Raw genomic sequence first — 17293 nt, forward strand, 5'->3', positions numbered from 1 at the left:
AACAAATAAGCCATGTCTGGATCTCCATCGTAATTGATATGTATTTTCTTAGCTTTACGTGATGAAGATTCACCTTCCTCACTCGAATTTGTATCACACATCTCTCAATAATCACAAAGATCACAAAGAAAAAAAAACTTTTTTCCTCCTCTTCTTTCCTCCTTCTTCTTTTTCTAAAATAACTCACTTACTATCTTTAAAAAGAAAATTATTATCCTAAATTAACACTAAACTAACTACAATCATTAACAACTAATTAATCAAATTAACACTAATTTAACACTAATCACACAAAGATATTTTCGCATTTATGAAAATAGGTTGGATAAAGGATAACCTAGAATACTATTTCCAACTCCTTTTTGTCTTATTATATATGCCCCGAAATTATCAGGTATGCCCCAAATGAGGGTTCTTGTCGACAATTTATTTCCATAATTAGTTCCCATTTAATCCTACAGATATTTGGCTGACGAGTGATTCGGGTGTCGTCCGCCTAGGGTGTGCCCGGTCATGCACTAAAAAGCAGTCGACACAATAGATAGATTTTGAACCGTAAGATTAGTGATCGTCTAGGTCACCATCTTCAATCAAGAAGATCTACAGCACAAAACCCAAAGTTCTTCAATATTCTGCAATCTCGTCGCACAATGAAACCCTCCCGATAAAAACAGTAGCTTTAATAATAAAAGTGCAATCTTTGAGCATTTTTGATTTTTGATTTGGCGGTCTTTTGAAAATTCAAACGTTCAATTCCAATTCTAGGGTTTCGAATCGATGTCTTCACCTTCATCGACCAAGATTCAGTAAAGCCTCTGATTCAACTTCGAGATTCTTTACTCAGTCATGGCATCTGATTCGAATCGAACTCGAATTGACCAGGTTCTCTCTCTCCCCCTCTTTACTATTACTCTTTGAAACCCTAGATCCCAAATTTTGGATATTTCTTCTTCTTCTTCTTTGATGGAATTTGGGTATTCCTTCAATTTGGGTTTTTTCATGTTTTTTTGTTTGTAATTTCATTCTTTTGTTTTTTTCATGGTTTTCGAATTAATTTAATTTTTCTGGGTTTAATTTGTCAATGGTGGTGGGTACTTGCTGCTGCTACTACTATTACAGTTCTATGCTTCAAAGAAGAAGAAAGCAATATCGCCTGGACTAAGAAAAGAAAAAGATTTTAAAGGTGGACTAACTGGAACATCTCCTACTGCTAAAGGTTCTTTGGAGAATTATTTGGTGAAATCTTCTCAGGATGATGAATTTAGGGTTTCTGGTGTTGTTGCTTCGTCGAGGACAAGTCAGATTAAGAGAAAATTGGTGGAGGATAGTGAGGATTCATCTTTAAGGACACAAATTAAAAGAGACGCATTGTTTGTTAAAGAACAAGCAGATGTCTCTCTTGGAGTGGTGGATGATGGTCCAAATCAAACTGCTTTAGATGAAACGATAAGTTCTACTCCTGCAGAACTACAACAGTTTGCTGCTCATTTTTTGCCGCTGTACTGCAGGTATATGGTCTTTTACATGGTTGTTGTTTCAGTTACTTCATCTGTGTTTTAGGAATCTGAATGTGTTGTTGTAATTTTATATGCTTTGCAGTAATCTTTCATCCAGGGTAAGCCCATCGTTGGAACGGAAATCGAATGCGTACAAAAGGAGTGGTAGCCCATCTCTTCTAGACGTGGAAGACAAGAAGGGAAAGAAGAAACAATGTGTCCTCAGTCAGGAGCAATCTCGATTGGAAGATGGGTTTGCTTCCCCAGTTAAGGAATGTCATGAAGGTGTGAAACGCGCAACGGAAGAAGTAGTCTCTCTTTGTCCTGCAGAACCTGATGCTTCTGAAAATAAACCGGTTGATATTCATGGGAGCTTGACAAAAGGCAGTGAGCAGCTTAAATCAAAGTTAGATGCGGTTGATTTATGCACGCCTGATATACAAAAAAGTAAGGCGCTTGAAACACCTAGGTCAGTTCAGGGAAGCTCCATCTTTTCACCTGGAGAGTCATTTTGGAATGAAGCAATTCAATTTGCTGATGGTATTTTTATTCCCAAAGACGAAATGTCTGTCGAAGGAGTGCGCAAACTTAGTGCTTTAAAGGGTCAGTCTGAAGAAAAGATAGCCAAGCTCATAGAAGCAAGGAATTCTTACAGATTGCATGAGAAGAAAACCATTGAGAATTCAGAATTTGTGTTAGCTAAAGAGGTGTCTCCTTTCCCCGTCAAGCATTTCGATTTCTTACAGGATGACAAAAACTTGGAGGAGAGTACTTCTCATCCATTTTCTACCAGTAAAACGAAGGATTATAATGATAAAGGTGGTGGGCACTCTGATGCTGGTTCTGTTAAACACAAAGTTTTGCAGACCACTAGTTTTCTATCTCGTTGCGGAACTGCTCAGCCAAATAAGTTCAATTCCTCTGAAGGGAACATTGAATCTTCTATTCATATATCCTCAAACACGGAGCTCGTTGTTCCAGGTTCTGGCAGTGGAGAAAAACTCGAAGTTCAAAAGATGGATTTCACTTCTGTGGCAGCTGAAAGCAACAGGGCCTTACGGAGTGGAGAGAATAAAAATTGCCCATCTGCAGGACAAACAGAAGATATCAGGAATACTTTTGTTTCTGATCTTAAAAATTCTGAATCATGTACTCCATCGAGTTCTCTGGGAGAAAAGGGTTTTTTGGAACTAAGCAGCTGGCTTCCCCCAGAGTTATGCGGTATATATGTGAAAAAGGGCATTTCGAAGCTGTATCCTTGGCAGGTTAGTTTTAAACTCTGCTAACGTGTTAAGCTGAGTCCTTTGCATCATTCACACCAAACGCTAAACTAAACTTAATGAAAGCCCATTTTCTATCTTCCAAATGCTCATTCCTTCTATCCTCTCCTTACCTTTCTGTGTTGCAATCTAACTTCACCTTATCACGTTCATGATTCTCTTATGACCATTTCATACTGCTCTCATAAATTTGCAATTCCTTCAAACTTACTTGACCTGTATTCATGCCTTAGAACTTCATCCATTGACTGCATATCAACTGGCTTACTGTTTTACTTTACTCCATGACACAATAATTGCTATTTTTTGTATTTTGCAAGATATTATATTTGACTTTTCTGTTCTGAGGCACCTAATTTTGTTTTATCTGAGTATCTCCAATGTAGTTGTGAACTGATTCTGTTTATACGAAATGCAAGTAACTCATGCTGTCTGTTTTGTAGGTTGACTGCCTCAAGGTGGATGGAGTCTTGCAGAGAAGAAATCTTGTGTATTGTGCATCTACAAGGTGATACTTATAAAAGCAATTGGCTATATAATAGTATAAAATCTTTTAATGAAAGTGATGATGTATTCTGGTCACAGATTAAGTTGTCTTCCACAACAAGCACCTATTATATGGATTAATTCACTTAACAGGAAGATATCACTGGATAATTATATATTTTTCCTTAGAAACAATTACATTGTATTCTGATAGATTGGTACTCTTTTTCCTTTTTACCTTATTTTGTTGTTATATGCACCACTAGCATTGATGTTTTTATGCCGCAAGTTTGTTCCAAGGGGAGGGGTTCTAATGTCACTGGAACTTACGACTTATATTACCCAGAGATGCAAAGAAGCAAATAGACAGTTTGTGTCTAAAGATATGTATTTCATTGGTATTCACATGATGCAGTGCACCCAGTTGAAGTGCATGTGTATCGTAGGATGAAAGGGGGGCTATGAATAAGATGGTCATGGTTAATTTTGTAGTTAATACATTGGGTGATTGTCTGATGCTTAAGCTTGTGCATTGTATCACAGTGCTGGTAAGAGTTTCGTGGCTGAAATCTTGATGCTCCGGCGAGTCATAGCAACTGGAAAAATTGCATTACTTGTGCTGCCCTATGTATCAATTTGTGCAGAAAAGGTGCCTATTTTTTGCATGAAGATTGTCACTTCTTTCACTTTCTTACTTTTGTTATAGTAACTATTCTTACTACATACAGGCAGAACATTTGGAAGTACTTTTGGAGCCTCTGGGTAAGCATGTACGCAGTTTCTACGGAAACCAAGGAGGTGGATCACTGCCTAAAGATACTTCGGTAGCTGTTTGTACAATTGAGAAGGCAAACTTTTTAATTAACAGATTGTTGGAAGAAGGGCGTCTTTCTGAAGTTGGAATTATCGTTATAGATGAACTACACATGGTAATCTAACAACTTTTTTTACAATTGCCTCTTTGATATGTTACGCCTGAGTGAATAAAATTACATTTGTAACATTGTAATCTGTTCTGATAGGTTGGTGATCAGCATCGAGGGTATCTTTTGGAGCTGATGTTGACCAAACTTCGGTATGCTGTGGGGAAAGGTAATACAGAATCATCTAGTGGAGAAAGCTCTGGTTCGAGTAGCGGAAAGGGAGACCCCGCTCATGGGTTGCAGATGGTTGGAATGAGTGCAACCATGCCAAATGTAGCAGCTGTAGCTGATTGGCTTCAAGTAAGTGAATGCATTGCAAATATGACTTATCTATTGGACATATAGACCACAACTGCTATGTTTGCTTACCTACCTGGTCTCAAAGAGTCAAAGTTATTCGACTTTGTCTAAATCAGCAGCCAACATAATAATGACTTCAGCTGATGAATCATGAATGTTAAATATTCATATGGGTATCCTTGGATAGTTTGATATAACTTGTAGTAGAACTGCCAAAGGTCTTGATGTTTGATGGAATTTTCTTGCATGATCTCTAGGTTGACTAATTATCGGTACCCACTAATAATGCAGGCAGCACTGTATCAGACAGAATTTCGACCTGTTCCACTTGAAGAATACATTAAAGTTGGGAGCAGTATTTATAACAAAAAGATGGAACTTATTCGAACAATTCCTAGAACTGCTGATCTTGGTGGTAAAGATCCAGACCACGTTGTGGAACTATGCAATGAGGTACATCTTCTTTGTGCCTACAGTTCCCCTTCAGCTTTGATAACAGAAATCCTCTTCACAGTTTTGACGGACAGCTTTGACTAGTAATGATCGAATTGTCCAGGTGGTTCAAGAAGGTCATTCAGTACTTATATTTTGTTCGAGTAGAAAAGGATGTGAGTCAACTGCAAAGCATGTTGCTAAGTTCCTGAAGAAGTTTCCCATCAGCAACAATGATGATCAAAGTGAACTGAGTGACATTTCTTCTGCTACTGATGCCCTTAAAAGGTCTCCTGTAGGACTGGATCCTGTATTAGAAGAAACTCTGCCGTCTGGAGTTGCCTACCACCATGCTGGCCTCACGGTAAAGCTTTGTCATCTAAATCTGAATGTTAAGTCATATATTGCTTTCTTATTGATAAGACTGCCCTATTTGTGAATCCTATCTACTATTCGATGTTTTCCTTATAAAGGTACTATACTATTAGCTTCTATCTTTTTATTGTTTTTTTTTTAATGTTGGAATAGGTTGAAGAAAGAGAAGTTGTCGAAACCTGCTACCGGAAAGGACTAGTACGTGTTTTAACTGCTACGTCCACATTAGCTGCTGGGGTTAACTTACCTGCTAGGAGAGTAATATTTCGACAGCCGAAGATTGGCCGTGATTTCCTAGATGGGACAAGGTACAAACAGATGTCCGGTCGTGCTGGTCGTACTGGAATTGACACCAAAGGAGAAAGTGTACGTTACAAGGCTCAATGCATAGTTTACTTGTTTGTGCAGAAATATGGAAGTTTAATGTTCAGTTGTGCAGTCGTTTCTGATCATTTTTGTTTTGTTTTGAAGCTTAGTCTTTCATTTTGCATCAGCTTATGCTATTATGTTTGCTATTTCTCATTAACCAGGTCCTTATTTGCAAACCAGAGGAGATTAAAAGAATTACCGCTATTCTTAGTGATAGCTGCCCCCCCTTGCAATCTTGCCTCTCTGAAGATAAAAACGGAATGACTCATGCAATTTTGGAGGTTGTTGCTGGCGGGATTGTGCAAACTGCTAACGATATTCATCGATATGTTAGGTGCACACTTCTCAATTCAACAAAACCATTTCAAGATGTTGTCAAGTCAGCTCAGGATTCTCTTCGGTGGCTATGCCATATGAAATTTCTTGAATGGAGTGAAGAGACCAAGTTGTACAGCACCACACCACTTGGGCGTGCATCCTTTGGAAGTTCTCTAAGCCCTGAAGAATCCCTTGTAAAGTTCTCAATACTTTAAACTTCTGTCATGATTTTTGTATTTGTTACAGACAGCTTATTAGATTTACTAACATATATTCATAGTAACTTAATAAAATATTGTAAATAGGTTGTTCTGGATGATCTTTCGAGGGCAAGGGAAGGATTTGTGCTTGCATCCGACTTGCATTTAGTTTATTTGGTCACACCCATTAATGTAGACGTTGAGCCAGATTGGGAGTTGTTCTACGAGAGGTTCATGCAGTTGTCTCTTCTTGAGCAGGTAAATCAACAATTTTGTATGGAGATTGCTCAAATTTACTTGGTATATTTTAATTTTTGAATGTGTATAATTGTTGGTCACATGTGCAGTCAGTTGGCAATCGTGTTGGAGTGGGAGAACCTTTTTTGATGCGAATGGCTCATGGTGCACCCATCTCAGTGAAATCAAGAGAGAATAAGAAAGGCTTGCAAGGAAGATCTCAAAACCTATCTGTTGGTGGTACCAACAAGCTTTCGGATGAGCAAACTCTTCGTGTGTGTAGACGCTTTTATGTGGCGTTAATGTTGTCAAGACTTGTTCAGGTGCTAGCTATAGTGGGAGAAGAAGTTCTTATATTTCTTCTCTTTCTCCTGTTTTTCCAACAAGACATATTTTATTTTTTCATACCATACTTATTTATTATCTATGTTATAAAGCTCTAATTTTTTTCCTGTTCGAGTGCAGGAGGCACCTGTGGGTGATGTATGTGAAGCTTACAGAGTGGCTAGAGGGATGGTACAGTCCCTCCAAGAAAATGCTGGAAGGTTTGCTTCAATGGTTACGTTGTTTTGTGAGAGACTTGGTTGGCATGATCTAGAAGGTTTAGTTTCGAAGTTCCAGAATAGAGTTTCGTTTGGAGTACGAGCAGAGATTGTAGAACTGACTAATATCCCATATGTTAAGGTGCGTATGTTGTTCTATTTCATCTTGTACTTGTATATGTGTTCATTTAAACTGTACCATTAGAAGCTTGCAACAATTAAAAGAGACTGAAAAAATGTTACTTACATTGTAGGGTTCTCGAGCTAGAGCACTCTACAAAGCTGGCTTACGTACACCTCAAGCCATTGCTGAGGCATCTATTCCTGAGATAGTCAAAGCTCTTTTTGAATCTTCGTCTTGGGGTGAACAAGGTGAGTTTTCGTGAGATAAATGTTTGGAGTTCCTTCTATTATATTTTTATTAATGTGAATGAAGGATCTATCCATGTAATCTGTACACGGTTTTGGTTATCTTTGAATTTTTAATTGGTTTCTCATGTGCTTTTCCCCCCTTACTTTATACGCCAGCCATTTTTTTTTTTGTTTTGCTAATCTTGATGGTTGGTTCATTTGTTGATTAACAGCTTCAGCACAAAGGCGTATACAATCAGGAGTTGCCAAGAAAATAAAAAATGGTGCTCGCAAAATTGTTCTTGACAAAGCTGAAGAGGCAAGATTAGCTGCTTTTTCAGCTTTTAAATCTCTTGGGATTGATGTTCCTCAGTTTGGACAACCCTTGATTTCCAATGTTGCTGGGAATCCCATAAATGACGAAGGCGGAGTGGCCTCCTCTGGGGATGACAATAATTGTAGCCTTATCGAACCCACAGAAAATGTTGCAGCTGAACTTGCTACCGAAGGGGCTGAGGCTTCTGATGCTGCTGTGCAACACATTGAAAGAGGGAAGTCAATGAAGGTATCAGATACTGTGTTAGGCACCTCAGATGAGGTAAACTCAGATGTTGCATTGGCCAGCAGCAAAATCCTTGGAGTACCTATTGGAGGTCTTTCCTTAACTTCTGATGATCAGATCCAATCAGGTTTCAGTCATAGAGAAAACTTTGTGTTACCAATATCTGCACAATCTGTAGATACTAGCAAGAAAAATACAGTAGCTGGGCAGTTTATAGACGCTAGCAATAATAATTCAATAGCTGGTAGTCACCTTAAACATGAACAGGTAAAAGATAGCAGTGGAGGAGAACATGCATGTTGCAATGATAGTGAGAACCTTAGTGAGAGAGGTCCTATTAATGCAAGTAAACTGCCTGGCGGATTTGATTCATTTCTCGATCTCTGGGATACAATCACCGAGTTTTATTTTGATGTTCACTTTACAAAACGATCAGAACTGAACTCTATTGTACCATTTGAAATTCATGGACTGTCCGTTTGTTGGGAAAGTTCATCTGTGTATTATTTGAATTTGTCAAGGGATCTAACTTGTTCTGGCGTCACGAAACCTGAAGATCCGTCCGGGAGCATAAATGGTGGCAAGTATGGTTTTCTAACTCCAAATCATCAGTGGGACATGGTTAAACATAGATGGAGTAGGATAGCTAAGATCATGGCACGAAGAGACGTCAGGAAAATAGGCTGGAACCTAAAAGTTCAGATGCAGGTGTTAAAGAACCCTGGCATTTGCATTCATCGATTTGGTAGAGTGAGTTTTACGCAGAAGGAAATGGATATTCAACTAGTTGATAACTCATTCTTTTTGCTTCCCCGGGTTTATGTAGAAGATGTAATTGACATGTCTATTGTAGCATGGATACTATGGCCCGATGAAGAGAGAAGCTCCAACCCGAATCTCGAAAAGGTAGTTCATGTGCATAGTGATCAGAGATTTTCACTTAGATCTTAAGTTTGGATATTCCACTTTCATTGCGTATCTAGTTTATGTATTTAAATGACAATCCATTATCATTGCGTATTTTAACAATGATTCATATTGCTTACCAAGGTTTTACCGATTTCAGGAAGTGAAGAAAAGGTTATCCCCTGAGGCGGCTGCCGCTGCCCATCGGTATGGTAGGTGGAAGAACCAGATGCGCCGAGCTGCCCATGATGGCTGCTGCCGTCGTGTTGCACAGATCCGAGCTCTAGGTTCTGTCTTGTGGAAGTTAATTGTTTCAGAAGAACTTGTTGAAGCTCTTGTTAGCATTGAAAATCCATTGGTAACTATTACGTGATCCCTACCATTTATAAAAGTTCTGTAAATATCATCAGCTTAATTTTGTAAAAAGTTTCTGCCTATTTATCATAAAGTTGTGCTTTTTTGGGGTCTTTTAATTTGCTGTGCTGTAATAATAGGTTAATATTCTTGCGGATATGGAGCTGTGGGGGATAGGAGTTGACATGGAAGGATGCCTTCGAGCGAGGCAGATATTAGGAAAAAAGTTAAAGGAGCTTGAGGCCGAAGCTTACAGGCTAGCTGGAAAGAACTTCTCATTGTATACAGCTGCTGATATTGCGAATATACTCTTTGATCACTTGAAGCTGCCCATACCTGAAAGTCAAACCAAAGGAAAACAGCATCCAAGTACTGATAAGCAAACCTTGGATATATTAAGGTTTTGTAATGTTACATATCTCCCTCTTCTTATTTATGCTACTATTTTTTTTAGAACTTTCTGAACTTGCATATTAGTTGCTCTTTTAATTTTCTTCCCGAACTGTGTTCTTATAGGTCCAGTTCTTTAGCAATAAGTAATTCTTTTGTCATTTCAGGCATCAGCATCCTATTGTTCCCGTGATTAAAGAGCATCGAACTTTGGCAAAGCTGTTAAACTGTACGTTAGGATCGATTTGTTCGCTATCGAGGCTATCTATGAGGTCACAGAGGTACACATTACATGGTCATTGGCTCCAGACCTCAACAGCAACTGGGCGTCTTTCGATGGAGGAGCCCAATCTCCAGGTTATAATTCATTTGATATCCTTATCCGTGAGTGTTGAGTCATATGCTTCAGTCTTCCAATTTATGTCTCAAATTGTGGATTCTTTACAGTGTGTTGAACATGAAGTTGAGTTCAAATCGTGTGTCAAGGACAAAACTGGAAATGATCTAGATGCTACTCGCCACTTTATCAATGCACGTGAATATTTTATCCCTACTCAGGTAAAATCCATTCTTTGACCTAGAAATCACGATTTGGGGTTATATAGTTTGTCTCACATCTCAAATTTGTTGTGGCAGGACAATTGGTTGTTGCTGACTGCAGATTATTCTCAAATAGAATTGCGATTGATGGCTCATTTCTCCAAGGATTCTTCGTTAATTCGACTTCTTAGTAAGCCAAGTGGTGATGTATTTACAATGTTAGCTGCGAGATGGACTGGGCAGCACGAATCTAAAGTTAGCTCCAAAGAGAGGGATCAGACAAAAAAGTTGGTCTACGGTATCCTATATGGAATGGGTCCTAAGACGCTTGCCGAACAACTAGATTGCAGCTCAGACAATGCTGCCGAAAAAATTCAAAGCTTTAAGAGTTCTTTCCCTGGTGTTGCTTCGTGGCTTCAAGAAGCAGTTGAATCTTGCCGCCAGAAAGGGTAGGTCAATCTTAATTTCCATAAATATGTTTTTGGCTGGGTGGGGCTTTCTTTCTTTAGATTTGCAGTTAGATGTGTTTATTCCTTTGGTAAAATTGTAGCTTTGGGTTGCTTTAAATGCAGATATGTCACAACTCTTAAGGGGAGAAAGCGCTTCTTATCCAAAATAAAATTGGGAAACAGCAAAGAAAAAGGAAAAGCCCAGAGACAAGCTGTTAATTCTATTTGTCAGGTATAGTCCTGAATCTTTTGTGTATGTTGAAGTTATCTTGATAGTTGATACTGACCTCTGCCTTTCCAGGGATCTGCTGCTGATATAATTAAGATTGCAATGATAAATATTCACTCGGTGATTACTGAGGGATGTCCTGTACCTGATTCAGCTGCAAAGTTCGCAGAACAGTTTCCCATGCTAAAAGGCCACTGCCGGCTTGTTCTACAGGTTGTTAAAATACGTTCATTAGTTTTTTATACTGTGCCCTCATATATACGAATAAACAAAAGTTGGTTCTCCCTCCCCCCTCCTCTCTCCCTCTCTATTGATATATGTGTGTGTGTGTACTTTTGTTTGTGGATGGGCCCTTCTCTTTCTTATGCAATTCAAGGACCTTGAAGATTTTAAATTGCTTTGCAGGTACATGATGAACTTGTACTGGAAGTAGATCCTTCCGTCCTACGGGAAGCTGGATTATTGCTGCAAGGGAGCATGGAAACTGCTGCATCGCTTCTGGGTATGAGGGCTTACCCATGAAACACGATCGGTTCATCTTATATTTGTATCGATGATTGACCGGTATATTTTATTCTTGTGATTTCAGTTCCTCTGCAAGCAAAACTAAAGTTTGGAAAAACATGGGGTTCATTGGAGGCTTTTCATATATCGTAAGGAAGCATACAACAGTTATATATCACAAGTAATATTCCTGGATTTGTTTTTGGCTGATATACGTTATGGAGGGTTATTTGATGTGAAACGACCGAAGCAGCTAAGTCAATTTCTCATTGGCCATTTTAATGAACAAACAACTTCTGGAAGTAGACTAGGCTTTCAAAATCTAAATCTACACTGAAGCTAAAAAGGATTTTTATCTTTCCACAAATACATACCTTCATGAAGTGCGAAACACCTTGTCCGAAGCCATGCAGGAAATAAGGTAGATGAATGCATGCCTGCCACTTTATTCGAGGAGGATATGTAAAAAATGCAACAATAAACTTGAACTGAATTGGTTCATGCGTGGCATAATGGTGCTGATGTTAACTTCCCAGTGCGTATCTTTATCAGGAAGACTGTAAAATGTATACTGCTTAAACAAGTTGAGAAAATGAAGCCCTTGCAACGACCAAGTGTACATCTAGTCCTGCTATTGGAGAGTATATAATTCATCTGCTGATCTTGGAATGTGGAGGTTAAAACCAGCATATTTGAAGAATCGAATAAGTAATCAAGTTTACGTAGGGGTAGAATTTTCAGAGCAATTATATGGGTCTTGAATTTGGAAAATTAGATGTTCACATAGCTGCAAGGAAAGGCAGCTGAGGAAAGGATACATATACACATTTTATGTTATGGGTTCATTCTAGAGGTTAACTGCTGCTTGTATTGACAAAGGTACTGAAGTTGCAATTAGCTAGCATGTTCTGCCTGTATTCTGGTTTCATCGTAGATGATTTGTAACTGCTCATCATGTCTGACATGGTCCACAGTGGCCAAACCAAAATAGCTTAAAGAAGCTAAGCAGACGGCGGCACGAGGTATTTCTTTTCTTAAAGTAATTTACATTGAACACGAGATCTGCTGTATATTTTTTGCCATGTCCAGAAATCCTTGATTGTTTTTTCATCATACATTGTAAATGATGTGCACATTAGTATACACAACATTCTGAGCTGATTTTTTTCTTTCCCCCAAGCTCAGTGATGCATAACAAAAGGGGCAGTTAATGATAAGAACTTGAAATCGAGCTGAATTAGATTCCAATTATGCTGTATTTTTATTCTTTGAAATTTGCTCTAATCTTTTAGCCGTCTGACATAGAAATGAGTTACCATCTAGTAGAGAGACGGCAGCTGATGGCTTTTGCGCTGACCTCTGAAGGTGTGCTTGCCTGATAGGCTTATGTCATGGTTGTATCGACTGTGCAAGAATTGAAAGCCCTGTAACTCCCTATGCCGACACAGATCTAGTCAGCACATGTTCTTTTATTTTATGTTTAGGAAACAAAAACTTAAAAAAAAGAGGCCTGGTCAGATAATAGCCATGTACTCTGGTCTTATGGTGTTAGGCACAACCTAAAGAGTAAATTGGTTAAGGTTGCTCAGTTCTACTGTAGTTCAGGCAAGGATCAGAATAAGCGAAACCACATGGTTTCGTTTCAGTTAGTTGAGGGTACCTTACTTTCTTTTGGTTCATCTGAAGGTAGATTAACTAGAACTCAGCAATTCAGTAATCATTTTGTTCAGTTTTCTTTTAATTGTTCAGAATATCTAGTAATCATCAATGGGAATCAAAGAACACCTCTAAAAAAACCAATAAGATAGGTACAACATTATTATTAATAATTTTAAGTAAACATCATCAACTCTTGTATTCTTTATTTCTATATGTATATCTATATATAACCAAACATAGGATAAAGACTGAACTGAAGTACTTACAACACTATCCTACATACAACAGGTGCTAAGAACAGTAGATTAAGTTTCAGTTTAGTGCTTATGTGTATACTTTTGCAATGAAACCCAGAATCTAACTGAAGTTACTATGAAGGAAAGTTGTATCTGACCTTCTAGTTCTTGATTGTCCACACAATGTGATCCTCTGGCAGGAAGTGGCAGACTGGAACAGTTCCTGGCTTAACCTTAAGTACTTGAAAGGCCAAGTGCTTAGGGTTCCACGACGAAGTGTCAGTGTGACATACAGCAACTGCCTTGACTTTTGTGCCATCAGTTCCAACCAATGGTACAGTATAGGCTCTAGTAGAGTGTGTTGCATGACAGAAGTAAACTGCATATAGATATGACTGCCCATGGCAGACTACTGCGTGATCACCATTCATCTTTTTGACTCCTGATTGAATGACATACTGTTGTTTCTTTGTTTCTTCTTTATTGATCTCAGTTGCCAAGGCATTAACATTCTTTCCCAACTTTGAAGTGCTGAAATCAATCATCGATTCTAGTGATGTTGCACAATGCTTCTCCTCTTTAGCTACTGTAGGTTCTTCACATTTTTTGATTGTGTCTTTGATAACTTCTGCTTCTTCTGACGAGGGGTCGACTGAAAATTGGTCCAAGATATCAGTCAACTTGTTTGAGGAGAATGGTATCGACTTAGCGAGCTGGCGAGGTAATAATGTAGCTCCATTAGTAGTTTTAATGAATTGCAAATTCATTTTTTTTCCAGAATGCAAATCTTTCTCTAAGAAGAACAGAGCAGAGTTAGGATCATCTTGGAGTTGGTTCGCAGATGCTGCATAGTTGTACTGAAACGGGTTCGGACCAGGATGAACATAAACAGTCACTGGTCTTTTTCCTTTCTTGCGAGTGTTCACAGAAACTCCTCCTTTTCCTACATTCACTTTAGTTCTTCCTCCTGGCTTTCCAGTGTCAACTCCAACTCCTCCTTTATGTCCGACATTTACGGTTGTGCCACCACCCGATTTTGGGTTCTGAGTACCGACGTGCACACCACCCTTTCCAACGTTAACTGCGGTACCCTTTCCTCCGGGTTTGCGGTTAACAACAACTACCCCACCTTTGCCTACACCAACTGAAGTTCCTGATCCTCCAGGTTTGTTTGTGATCACACCCACGCCTCTTTTACCTACGCCAACTGAAGTTCCTGATCCTCCAGGTTTGTTTGTGATAACACCCACGCCTCCTTTACCTACACCAACTGAAGTTCCTGATCCTCCAGGTTTGTTTGTGATCACACTCACGCCTCCTTTACCTACACCAACTGAAGTTCCTGATCCTCCTGGTTTCTTTGTATCCACATTGACACCACCTTTTCCTACACCAACATAAGTGCTCTTCTCTTCTACAAGATCTGCAGATTTTGGGTAAATGAGATATCAGTATCGGGTTATGTCCGAAAATTGGTGGAGTGGATACTACTCTGAGTTAGCTCTTCAACTAAGACACGGAAAAACTTCGAAAAGCATGAACGAAAACAGTAAAAAAATAACTTTCAGAAGCAAAACCCTCAAGTTCTGTTATCACATTTTCTTCCTGGAATTTTCCGCTTTGTTACTGAAGCTCCCTGAGTCGATTCGTTTGCTGTGATACACTAGTCTTACTTCTAGGAAGTCATTTTAAATCGGATCTAGAGTCTAGATTTAAAAAGATACAGTTCAAGTGAAACCTTGTAAAATACATACTGTAGTAGAAATACATAGCTCAGGTTAGAGAACAAACCAGGTCGTAAAAGATCTTGAACAGTTTTTGGCATTGGGGTCTTTGGCAACATGTTTTGCCAGTAGAGTTCAGAAGGATGAATTGCATAACTTCCTTGAGCACATAGAGTCACTACTACTACAACCTGCAGCAAAATATATCACAACTCATTACCACTTGAGCAGAAAATTGATAGAAAACAAACATAACAAAGATCAATTACTAAACCAAAAGCTTACAAGAAGAGAAGCAAAGATGGGTATGAAATGTAACTTCATTTTTACTAAATCTTGTATTGAAATATCTCTGACAACTTCAAACTGTAAACTTGTATACTGAAGAGTGTTAGAGATATAAAGAGTTATTTATAGTGAATTCTTAGGTCCATCAAGTTACAAGATTCTTGTTAGGAAGAGAGGGTTTGATTATTTAATATCACAACTTCCCCCTGCCTTACTACATTGAATGCAGTGTTTGAAAATATTGGTAGATCCTAATGGACAGATGGAGGTCTTCTGATGTCTTCTGGTGACAACATTTACTTTGTTTGAAGAGTAACACCAAAAAATGTACTGAAATTTAAAGTTTTAAACAGTGATCCTCAGCAGTTGTTTAGGTTAGAAGCCTGTATGTGAATGTTCTTGTGGTTTGATTTCAGTGTGTATTCATCAGTAATGAATGTGGTTTGTAGTCATAAAACCAATATGAAATCCAACAGTTACAACTAACTTAATCTTGACTTTCTAGACCATGCATGACTAATGGGGGTGGTGGTGGTATAAAGATGCCACCAATTAAATGGTCGGTTTCTAGAGTTTTAAATTATCTCCAACAACCAACCATTGAGTTGACAAGTTGGTTGATATCTCATCCTGTAGCATGAGGCTAGGGATTAACACCTCCCTTATGCCTTATGGCCTCTGGCTCAGGTATAGGAAATGGCAAACCCGATCCCTCCACCTTAACCTTGAGATTTCAAAAATCTATCTTTTTTCTACAATAAAAAATAAAATGGGGTTGTTGTGAGAATATATATGTTAAAAAGAAAGGGTTCAAGATTTTTGTTTTTGTAAAAGTCAGCAGCATCCTCATTTTCATACTCCACCAAAATCAGATTCAATATCTTTGCTACCACCATAACCAAACAACACACCACAATTTTAAATTAATGAGAATGAAAAATGAAAACACTTATACCAATAGCCGTGCATGTTCAAGGAAAAACAAACACAATAAAACAGGTACCGGGTGTACTAATTGGGTGCACGTATGCCCTTATGTTGGTGCCAAGTTTCTGTCTGAACTTGAGTGCCATTTCTAGACACCTTAAAAATCGATTGTTTTTTTGCCAAAAGCAAATCCAAATGGGGACAATTTATCAATCAAAGAAGAGAAAAGAAAAGAAGGGACATATGACCCGACTTCCAAAACTAAAAACAAAGAAATAAAAAGTAGAGAATGAAAACACCGTTAAATTGTAATTTTTTCGCTTCTAGGAAAAAAATACTATCACTTTTTCATTTTCGTTTAAAAACCAGGCTATATATACAAGTAAAAAAAACTCTCTCATGATGTACGACTTTATCTCTCTCCTCCCCACCTAATCTGCTCCGGTTCCTTCTCTTCTCCCGGTCATTTCTAGCCGTTTTTTCTGTCCTGTTTCTCTGCAACGGTTCTTTAACGACTCCTCCTCTCTCGGCTCTCAGGTCTCCATGCCGGAAACTCAACTCTGCTAATCTTTCTCTTCACCTCCTCCTCTCTCGGCTTTGTTTGTTTCTCATGAATTACCCAAAGTTCTCAAGTGAACCAAGCATTTCAAGAATCACAAACATCACTATTAACACTAGAATCACTAGAATCACAGGAATTGCAGGAATCTCAAGACTCACGATTACTACTGCTAATATCAAGGTATCTACAATCCCTATGGTTACTAGGATCTTCACCAGCTACAATTCATTATGGAATATCAAGATATACCAAACATCTGATAGACAAATCAACAGTATCATAGTAGAAAAGCCTAATACATTCATCATCAACTTTCTCTGGATGCAAAACATAGCTCCACCATACCAACTCCTACCCAACTCTACTGATAATTCTTCACCAATTTATGCAATAATTTCAGAACCTATTTCTATCATTCAATCTACTCAGTTCTCTAGGTCATGTAATTCTGTTTTACATACCCAAATTTATCAATATACTACTCAACAATTTCAATTAAGCACCAACCACATTCAACCAAAACAACTCAATTCTAAACAAATTATATTTGTAAAACAAAAGCATCCTTACAAAAGAAAAAACCAAGAACATAAACATAATTGTCTAAAACATTACCGAACCATAATCATAGTAATTCAAACAAAAAAAGGTGCA

General features: G+C 38.3%; 2 protein-coding genes across 2 annotated transcripts; one reads left to right on the top strand and one right to left on the bottom strand.

Moving 5' to 3' along the window:
- Nucleotides 1–733: 733 nt before the first annotated feature.
- On the top strand, nucleotides 734–12486 carry LOC113337453 (helicase and polymerase-containing protein TEBICHI-like). The gene is made up of 25 exons (XM_026583137.1): nucleotides 734–882; nucleotides 1120–1508; nucleotides 1600–2761; nucleotides 3220–3284; nucleotides 3806–3911; nucleotides 3991–4191; nucleotides 4285–4485; nucleotides 4777–4938; nucleotides 5042–5281; nucleotides 5446–5658; nucleotides 5823–6173; nucleotides 6285–6437; nucleotides 6527–6739; nucleotides 6882–7100; nucleotides 7213–7330; nucleotides 7543–8777; nucleotides 8938–9135; nucleotides 9272–9531; nucleotides 9689–9878; nucleotides 9969–10079; nucleotides 10158–10510; nucleotides 10634–10742; nucleotides 10812–10952; nucleotides 11145–11241; nucleotides 11329–12486. The coding sequence occupies exons 1-25, from the start codon at nucleotides 847–849 to the stop codon at nucleotides 11394–11396; spliced, it is 6591 nt and encodes a 2196-aa protein (XP_026438922.1). The 5' UTR covers nucleotides 734–846; the 3' UTR covers nucleotides 11397–12486.
- Nucleotides 12487–13031: 545 nt separating this feature from the next.
- LOC113337423 (BURP domain protein RD22-like) lies at nucleotides 13032–15308 on the bottom strand. The gene is made up of 3 exons (XM_026583095.1): nucleotides 15148–15308; nucleotides 14930–15053; nucleotides 13032–14561 (listed from the first exon to the last, which is right to left on the bottom strand). Exons 1-3 carry the CDS (start codon nucleotides 15184–15186, stop codon nucleotides 13300–13302), a joined length of 1425 nt encoding a protein of 474 aa, XP_026438880.1. The 5' UTR covers nucleotides 15187–15308; the 3' UTR covers nucleotides 13032–13299.
- Between the last annotated feature and the right edge of the window lie 1985 nt (nucleotides 15309–17293).

Source organism: Papaver somniferum, unplaced genomic scaffold, assembly GCF_003573695.1.
Source record: "Papaver somniferum cultivar HN1 unplaced genomic scaffold, ASM357369v1 unplaced-scaffold_16, whole genome shotgun sequence".
Classification (NCBI taxonomy): domain Eukaryota; kingdom Viridiplantae; phylum Streptophyta; class Magnoliopsida; order Ranunculales; family Papaveraceae; genus Papaver; species Papaver somniferum.